Below are 10,589 nucleotides of genomic sequence, written 5' to 3' on the forward strand. Positions count from 1 at the left end.
ACATCGTTCTGACATCGTTCTGACATCGTTCTGACATCGTTCTGACATCGTTCCGACATCGTTCCGACATCGTTCTGACATCGTCTAACATCGTTCCGACATCGTTCCGACATCGTTCCGACATCGTTCCGACATCGTTCCGACATCGTTCTGACATCGTCTAACATCGTTCTAACATCGTTCTGACATCGTTCTGACATCGTTCTGACATCGTTCTAACATCGTTCTGACATCGTTCTGACATCGTTCTGACATCGTTCTAACATCGTTCTGATATCGTTCTGACATCGTCTAACATCGTTCTGACATCGTTCTGACATCGTTCTGACATCGTTCTAACATCGTTCTAACATCGTTCTGACTTCGTTCTAACATCGTTCTGACATCGTCTAACATCGTTCTGACATCGTTCTGACATCGTTCTGACATCGTTCTAACATCGTTCTGACATCGTTCTGACATCGTTCTGACATCGTTCTAACATCGTTCTGATATCGTTCTGACATCGTCTAACATCGTTCTGACATCGTTCTGACATCGTTCTGACATCGTTCTAACATCGTTCTAACATCGTTCTGACATCTTCTAACATCGTTCTGACATCGTTCTGACATCGTTCTGACATCGTTCTGACATCGTTCTGACATCGTTCTGACATCGTTCTGACATCGTCTAACATCGTTCTGACATCGTTCTGACATCGTTCCGACATCGTTCCGACATCGTTCCGACATCGTTCCGACATCGTTCTGACATCGTTCTGACATCGTTCTGACATCGTTCCGACATCGTTCTGACATCGTTCTGACATCGTCTAACATCGTTCTGACATCGTTCTGACATCGTTCTGACATCGTTCTGACATCGTTCTAACATCGTTCTGACATCGTTCTGACATCGTTCTAACATCGTTCCGACATCGTTCTGACATCGTTCTGACATCGTTCTGACATCGTCCTGACATCGTTCTGACATCGTTCTGACATCGTTCTGACTTCGTTCTAACATCGTTCTGACATCGTTCTGACATCGTTCTGACATCGTCTAACATCGTTCTGACATCGTCCTGACATCGTTCTGACATCGTCTAACATCGTCCTGACATCGTTCTGACATCAGTCTGACTTCGTTCTAACATCGTTCTGACATCGTTCTAACATCGTTCTGACATCGTTCTGACATCGTCTAACATCGTTCTGACATCGTTCTAACATCGTTCTGACATCGTTCTGACATCGTTCTGACATCGTTCTGACATTGTTCCGACATCGTTCCGACATCGTTCCGACATCGTTCCGACATCGTTCCGACATCGTTCTGACATCGTCTAACATCGTTCCGACATCGTTCCGACATCGTTCTGACATCGTCTAACATCGTTCCGACATCGTTCCGACATCGTTCCGACATCGTTCCGACATCGTTCTGACATCGTCTAACATCGTTCTAACATCGTTCTGACATCGTTCTAACATCGTTCTGACATCGTTCTGACATCGTTCTGACATCGTTCTAACATCGTTCTGATATCGTTCTGACATCGTCTAACATCGTTCTGACATCGTTCTGACATCGTTCTGACATCGTTCTAACATCGTTCTGACATCGTTCTGACATCGTTCTGACATCGTTCTAACATCGTTCTGACATCGTTCTGACATCGTTCTGACATCGTTCTAACATCGTTCTGATATCGTTCTGACATCGTCTAACATCGTTCTGACATCGTTCTGACATCGTTCTGACATCGTTCTAACATCGTTCTGACATCGTTCTGACATCGTTCTGACATCGTTCTGACATCGTTCTAACATCGTTCTGACATCGTTCTGACATCGTTCTGACATCGTTCTGACATCGTTCTGACATCGTTCTGACATCGTTCCGACATCGTTCTGACATCGTTCTAACATCGTTCTGACTTCGTTCTAACATCGTTCTGACATCGTCTAACATCGTTCTGACATCGTTCTGACATCGTCTAACATCGTTCTGACATCGTTCTAACATCGTTCTGACATCGTTCTGACATCGTTCTGACATCGTTCTAACATCGTTCTGATATCGTTCTGACATCGTCTAACATCGTTCTGACATCGTTCTGACATCGTTCTGACATCGTTCTGACATCGTTCTGACATCGTTCTGACATCGTTCTAACATCGTTCTGACATCGTCTAACATCGTTCTGACATCGTTCTGACATCGTTCCGACATCGTTCCGACATCGTTCCGACATCGTTCCGACATCGTTCCGACATCGTTCTGACATCGTTCTAACATCGTTCTGACATCGTTCTGACATCGTTCTAACATCGTTCCGACATCGTTCTGACATCGTTCTGACATCGTCTAACATCGTTCTGACATCGTTCTGACATCGTTCTGACATCGTTCCGACATCGTTCTGACATCGTTCTGACATCGTTCTGACATCGTTCTGACATCGTCTAACATCGTTCTGACATCGTTCTGACATCGTTCTGACATCGTTCTGACATCGTTCTAACATCGTTCTGACATCGTTCTGACATCGTCTAACATTGTTCTGACATCGTTCTGACATCGTTCTGACATCGTTCCGACATCGTTCTGACATCGTTCTGACATCGTCTAACATCGTTCTGACATCGTTCTGACATCGTTCTGACATCGTTCTGACATCGTTCTTATTTGTTGATCATAAGAACACATTCAGCTTTTTTAAGATTTTACAGTTTCAACACATTATAACTTCTAACTTTACGTGTCATCTACTCATCACTGGTAGAAATATATGTATATTGTATTTTTTAGAAATATACACATATTTAATCAAATGTATGCAAAATAGATACATTTAATGCCATATTGTGGAATATGCCAGCTAAAGCCTAAATATATCACGTGTGAATAACATGTTTATCAAGACACGTGTGAATAACATGTTTATCACGACACGTGTGAATAACATGTTTATCAAGACACGTGTGAATAACATGTTTATCAAGACACGTGTGAATAACATGTTTATCACGACACGTGTGAATAACACGTTTATCACGACACGTGTGAATAACATGTTTATCACGACACGTGTGAATAACATGTTTATCACGACACGTGTGAATAACACGTTTATCACGACACGTGTGAATAACACGTTTATCACGACACGTGTGAATAACATGTTTATCACGACACGTGTGAATAACATGTTTATCACGACACGTGTGAATAACACGTTTATCACGACACGTGTGAATAACACGTTTATCACGACACGTGTGAATAACACGTTTATCACGACACGTGTGAATAACACGTTTATCACGACACGTGTGAATAACATGTTTATCATGACACGTGTGAATAACACGTTTATCACGACACGTGTGAATAACACGTTTATCACGACACGTGTGAATAACATGTTTATCATGACACGTGTGAATAACACGTTTATCACGACACGTGTGAATAACACGTTTATCACGACACGTGTGAATAACATGTTTATCATGACACGTGTGAATAACACGTTTATCACGACACGTGTGAATAACACGTTTATCACGACACGTGTGAGCTGTGAATTATACGTTTATTGTAACGTGTGAATAACGTGTGAATAACGTGTGAATAAAGTGTGAATAACGTGTGAATAACGTGTGAATAACGTGTGAATAACGTGTGAATAACGTGTGAATAACGTGTGAATAAAGTGTGAATAACGTGTGAATAACGTGTGAATAACGTGTGAATAACGTGTGAATAACGTGTGAATAACGTGTGAATAAAGTGTGAATAACGTGTGAATAACGTGTGAATAACGTGTGAATAACGTGTGAATAAAGTGTGAATAAAGTGTGAATAACGTGTGAATAACGTGTGAATAACGTGTGAATAACGTGTGAATAACGTGTGAATAAAGTGTGAATAACGTGTGAATAACGTGTGAATAACGTGTGAATAACGTGTGCTGCAGGTCTTTGTTCATGGAGACGAGCTGGACGGTTTCCAGAAGGAGTTTGATGCAGACATTCTTCCCTCAGACTTTGACGGAAAAGCTCCTGTGACCGACCATCGCGCCATCGCCAACAAGCTCTTCGGCTCAGAGGATACAGCGCTCTGAAACAGTTATAACAGAGTTATAACAGAGTTAGAAGAGTTATAACAGAGTTTTAACAGAGTTATAACAGAGTTAGAAGAGTTATAACAGAGTTTTAACAGAGTTATAACAGAGTTAGAAGAGTTATAATAGAGTTATAAGAGTTATAATAGAGTTATAATAGAGTTCTACACATCCAGCTTAGTCTAGTGAGATTTGATAGGCTTGTTGTGTTGTGTAGCCGAGGAGTTAAAATGAGACGAGTTGAGGAATATTAGCAGGAGATAAATGTATTTTTATTCACAGTTTTATTGAATTGTTGCTTTTGTAGACGAGAAGATCACGAGCCAACGAGGCTTCGATTCTGAAGGTTTAAACTAGTGTCACATGTTCTAAAATGTCAAACTCCAGCTCCGTACGAAGGACAAAGCTCAAAACTGAAAGACACTCTCGCCTCAAGAGGACAAACATCACATGATCTCTCTTCCTGTGTTACGCTGGGGTTCTCTCCGGGTTCTCTCGGGGTCCTCTCCGGGTCCTCTCGGGGTCCTCTCCGGGTTCTCTCCGGGTCCTCTCGGGGTCCTCTCGGGGTTCTCTCCGGGTCCTCTCGGGGTCCTCTCCGGGTCCTCTCCGGGTCCTCTCGGGGTCCTCTCGGGGTTCTCTCGGGGTTCTCTCCGGGTCCTCTCGGGGTCCTCTCGGGGTCCTCTCGGGGTCCTCTCGGGGTTCTCTCCGGGTTCCGAGTTCCTCTGTGGGCGGGGCTCAGAATACAGTTACTTTCATATAAAAACATGGTGTTTGATGTGATGATGATGTAATGTCTTTAAACACGTGTCAGACAAATGTGAAATGACTGGATAAATATCACGTTATTCACACTTTTTGGAGCTTTTATTGAAATGATTCATTAAACTCAGTATCAAATGTCCTCCAACATTTATGATTTATGTTAATCCCCTTTGTGTAATCGCAAGAATATGTTACTAAATACATTTGAATGCAGGTGTTCAGTAAACTGTAACTAACTCTGACCCTCTGACCCTCTGACCCACTGACCCTCTGACCCTCTGACCCACTGACCCTCTGACCCACTGACCCTCTGACCCTCTGACCCACTGACCCTCTGACCCACTGACCCTCTGACCCTCTGACCCACTGACCCTCTGACCCACTGACCCTCTGACCCTCTGACCCACTGACCCTCTGACCCACTGACCCTCTGACCCTCTGACCCACTGACCCTCTGACCCACTGACCCTCTGACCCTCTGACCCACTGACCCTCTGACCCACTGACCCTCTGACCCTCTGACCCTCTGACCCTCTGACCCACTGACCCACTGACCCTCTGACCCACTGACCGGTGCAGCGGCAGGCCCCTCCCTCAGCTTTCCATGTTCCACCCAGCAACCAATCAAAGCCCAGCTCGCCTTGTTTAGAACCCGCTAACACGGCCACTCTCCAGCGCTCTAGTGAGCACGGCCCGCCTCCTGCTCTGTGTACTCACTGTAGTACTGCTCTGTGTACTCACTGTAGTACTGCTCTGTGTACTCACTGTAGTACTGCTCTGTGTACTCACTGTAGTACTGCTCTGTGTACTCACTGAAGTACTGCTCTGTGTACTCACTGAAGTACTGCTCTGTGTACTCACTGAAGTACTGCTCTGTGTACTCACTGTAGTACTGCTCTGTGTACTCACTGTAGTACTGCTCTGTGTACTCACTGTAGTACTGCTCTGTGTACTCACTGAAGTACTGCTCTGTGTACTCACTGAAGTACTGCTCTGTGTACTCACTGTAGTACTGCTCTGTGTACTCACTGAAGTACTGCTCTGTGTACTCACTGAAGTACTGCTCTGTGTACTCACTGTAGTACTGCTTTGTGTACTCACTGTAGTACTGCTCTGTGTACTCACTGAAGTACTGCTCTGTGTACTCACTGAAGTACTGCTCTGTGTACTCACTGAAGTACTGCTCTGTGTACTCACTGAAGTACTGCTCTGTGTACTCACTGAAGTACTGCTCTGTGTACTCACTGTAGTACTGCTCTGTGTACTCACTGTAGTACTGCTCTGTGTACTCACTGTAGTACTGCTCTGTGTACTCACTGAAGTACTGCTCTGTGTACTCACTGAAGTACTGCTCTGTGTACTCACTGAAGTACTGCTCTGTGTACTCACTGTAGTACTGCTCTGTGTACTCACTGTAGTACTGCTCTGTGTACTCACTGAAGTACTGCTCTGTGTACTCACTGTAGTACTGCTCTGTGTACTCACTGAAGTACTGCTCTGTGTACTCACTGAAGTACTGCTCTGTGTACTCACTGAAGTACTGCTCTGTGTACTCACTGTAGTACTGCTCTGTGTACTCACTGTAGTACTGCTCTGTGTACTCACTGTAGTACTGCTCTGTGTACTCACTGAAGTACTGCTCTGTGTACTCACTGTAGTACTGCTCTGTGTACTCACTGAAGTACTGCTCTGTGTACTCACTGAAGTACTGCTCTGTGTACTCACTGAAGTAGTGCTCTGTGTACTCACTGAAGTACTGCTCTGTGTACTCACTGTAGTACTGCTCTGTGTACTCACTGAAGTACTGCTCTGTGTACTCACTGTAGTACTGCTCTGTGTACTCACTGTAGTACTGCTCTGTGTACTCACTGAAGTACTGCTCTGTGTACTCACTGAAGTACTGCTCTGTGTACTCACTGAAGTACTGCTCTGTGTACTCACTGTAGTACTGCTCTGTGTACTCACTGAAGTACTGCTCTGTGTACTCACTGAAGTACTGCTCTGTGTACTCACTGAAGTACTGCTCTGTGTACTCACTGTAGTACTGCTCTGTGTACTCACTGAAGTACTGCTCTGTGTACTCACTGAAGTACTGCTCTGTGTACTCACTGAAGTACTGCTCTGTGTACTCACTGAAGTACTGCTCTGTGTACTCACTGAAGTACTGCTCTGTGTACTCACTGTAGTACTGCTCTGTGTACTCACTGAAGTACTGCTCCGTGTACTCACTGTAGTACTGCTCTGTGTACTCACTGAAGTACTGCTCTGTGTACTCACTGTAGTACTGCTCTGTGTACTCACTGAAGTACTGCTCTGTGTACTCACTGAAGTACTGCTCTGTGTACTCACTGAAGTAAATATTGCAGTTCTTTCAGTTTAACTCTCAAACTCACACTGAGCAGAATGAAGCTGTGCAGAATGAAACTGTGCAGAATGAAGCTGTGCAGAATGAAACTGTGCAGAATGAAGCTGTGCGGAATATAATTGTATGTAATGTATTTACAATATGAACAAATAATTACAATCATGAAAGCAGTATTTACATCGTTATAAACAGGTTAATTAACATGTGTATCTTTCATCTAGTATAAGACAAACGTTCTGCAGAACAGGATAAACAAACAAACAAACAGAGGTAAGTATGATTCATGTCAGAATGTAAAACATTAACATGACATTTCACTGCTTTGAGTTTGACCTTTAGAGGACAAATATATGAGATGGACGTCCTCATTGACCCTGTTCATCACGAGCACCACACCGACCGACCGACCGACCGACCGACCGACCGACTGAGCGAGCGAGTTCTGAAGCTCAACTGAAGGAAACATTAGATCTTCTGATGCAGGATCCATCCTAGGGTCACTCTCGACCGCTTGTTTCATCCATCCTAGGGTCACTCTTGACCGCTTGTTTCATCCATCCTAGGGGCACTCTTGACCGCTTGTTTCATCCATCCTAGGGGCACTCTTGACCGCTTGTTTCATCCATCCTAGGGTCACTCTTGACCGCTTGTTTCATCCATCCTAGGGGCACTCTTGACCGCTTGTTTCATCCATCCTAGGGGCACTCTTGACCGCTTGTTTCAGTGATACTAGGGTCACTCTCGACCGCTTGTTTCATCCATCCTAGGGTCACTCTTGACCGCTTGTTTCATCCATCCTAGGGGCACTCTTGACCGCTTGTTTCATCCATCCTAGGGGCACTCTTGACCGCTTGTTTCATCCATCCTAGGGTCACTCTCGACCGCTTGTTTCAGTGATACTAGGGTCACTCTTGACCGCTTGTTCCAGTGATACTAGGGTCACTCTTGACCGCTTGTTCCAGTGATACTAGGGGCACTCTCGACCGCTTGTTTCAATGATACTAGGGTCACTCTTGACCGCTTGTTCCAGTGATACTAGGGTCACTCTCGACCGCTTGTTTCAGTGATACTAGGGTCACTCTCGACCGCTTGTTTCATCCATCCTAGGGTCACTCTTGACCGCTTGTTTCAGTGATACTAGGGTCACTCTCGACCGCTTGTTTTATCCATCCTAGGGTCACTCTTGACCGCTTGTTTCACCCATCCTAGGGTCACTCTTGACCGCTTGTTTCAGTGATACTAGGGTCACTCTCGACCGCTTGTTTCATCCATCCTAGGGGCACTCTCGACTGCTTGTTTCATCCATCCTAGGGGCACTCTTGACCGCTTGTTTCATCCATCCTAGGGTCACTCTCGACCGCTTGTTTCAGTGATACACCTGCTCTTGCAGTGCTGCATCTTTAACACTCTCTGGCTCCATCACTACACGACCTGGAGGAGACGTCCTGTCGTCTCCATGGAAACCAGTTGACTCAAGTTTCTTCTTGGTGTTTGTGGAACGTCCGGCTGTAACGTCTGCAGAAGATTTAGACAAGGAAAAGAAATTCATAAGTATTGATAGATTATGATTTTATTTGTGTTTTAGTTTTAGAATTATGGTTTTATTTGTGTTTGTTTCCTGTTTGTTGTTTGTGTTTGAACAGAAGCACTTGTTTACATATGTAAATGAGAACATGTGACTCAGAACTGCTTTGATCTGGATGAAATGTCATGAATAAACATAACTGTGATGTTTATCTTCCATAAACAATAAGAAGAAGATCATCAGCGTCACTTCCAGGACCAGAGCTTCTTCATTCTGAGGATTTCCTGGTTTTGAATCCGTCGTGTTTGGATGACACAGAATGCTGTATGTCTGCCCTACTCCCCGACCTTAGGTCACCTGCATAAAGTAATATAGAAATATACCAGCTCAATTCAAACGTCTCTATCGTCTCGTCAGTACAATTATTTTCAATTAAATTATGAATTTCTCTAAATATATGGAAATATATATATTTGATTTGATCATCACTTGTCTTTGTCAGAAAGCTGGTGTATTATTTGTCTCTTGTGATGGACGTGTCTCTTGTGATGGACGTGTCTCTTGTGATGGACGTGTCTCTGCTTCACATCAGGACGATTCATCTTGATTCTGCTGCTTTGACCGAACGTCCAGAAAAGGAAAAGTCAAAGAATTTCAATCAAGGTTCAACACGATCAATAACAATGATTCATCATCATCACAGTTTGACGTACATTACATCCGCCCCTACATGAACCATGTCATGAACCATGTCATGAACCATGTCATGAACCATGACATGAACCATGTCATGAACCATGACATGAACCATGTCATGAACCATGACATGAACCATGTCATGAACCATGTCATGAACCATGTCATGAACCATGACATGAACCATGTCATGAACCATGTCATTAACCATGACATGAACCATGACATGAACCATGTCATGAACCATGTCATGAACCATGTCATGAACCATGTCATGAACCATGTCATGAACCATGTCATGAACCATGACATGAACCATGTCATGAACCATGTCATGAACCATGTCATGAACCATGTCATGAACCATGTCATGAACCATGTCATGAACCATGTCATGAACCATGTCATGAACCATGACATGAACCATGTCATGAACCATGTCATGAACCATGTCATGAACCATGTCATGAACCATGTCATGAACCATGTCATGAACCATGTCATGGTTCATGACATGAACCATGTCATGGTTCATGACATGAACCATGACATGAACCATGACATGAACCATGTCATGAACCATGTCATGAACCATGTCATGAACCATGTCATGAACCATGTCATGGTTCATGACATGAACCATGACATGAACCATGACATGAACCATGTCATGAACCATGACATGAACCATGTCATGAACCATGACATGAACCATGACATGAACCATGTCATGAACCATGACATGAACCATGTCATGGTTCATGTCATGGTGTGCACTCTTCCTGCTTCCGAAGAGTGCACGCGCTTTTTTGCTCGCTCCGCTTGCTATCACTGCTTTCCTTATTTATTTTGCTTTTTAATCAGTTTTTGTCTTCCAAACATTTTTGCTTTAGACTTTTTCAAGTAAACCAAGGATTTTAAGAACATTTTTCCAGTTTTAACGACATATCGGACGCCAGCGACATGTCCGGGAGAAGAAGTGAGAAAGACTGTGAACGCTGTCGGAAATATCAACAAGAAATTAATGAGCTGAAAACACGGATATTTGTTTTGGAATCTGAAAAAGTTCTTCACGATACCATTCCTGTGTCAACCGACGGTAAGAAGAGCACACTTTTTACAAGAAA

The 10,589-nt window shown here is 43.8% G+C and overlaps 1 protein-coding gene across 1 annotated transcript in view; it reads left to right on the top strand.

Moving 5' to 3' along the window:
- LOC140381018 (retinaldehyde-binding protein 1-like) overlaps positions 1–4,114 on the top strand; it is a 117,963-nt gene extending 113,849 nt beyond the window's left edge. Inside the window, exon 8 of the mRNA XM_072465026.1 lies at positions 3,968–4,114. Within this exon, the coding sequence (XP_072321127.1) occupies positions 3,968–4,114 (147 nt within the window). The remainder of the gene's footprint in view (positions 1–3,967) is intronic.
- The last annotated feature ends 6,475 nt before the right edge of the window (positions 4,115–10,589 follow it).

This window comes from Eucyclogobius newberryi, unplaced genomic scaffold (genome assembly GCF_026437365.1).
Source record: "Eucyclogobius newberryi isolate DKJ021-1_F unplaced genomic scaffold, fEucNew1.0.hap1 SCAF_5, whole genome shotgun sequence".
In the NCBI taxonomy this organism is placed as follows: Eukaryota; Metazoa; Chordata; class Actinopteri; order Gobiiformes; family Gobiidae; genus Eucyclogobius; species Eucyclogobius newberryi.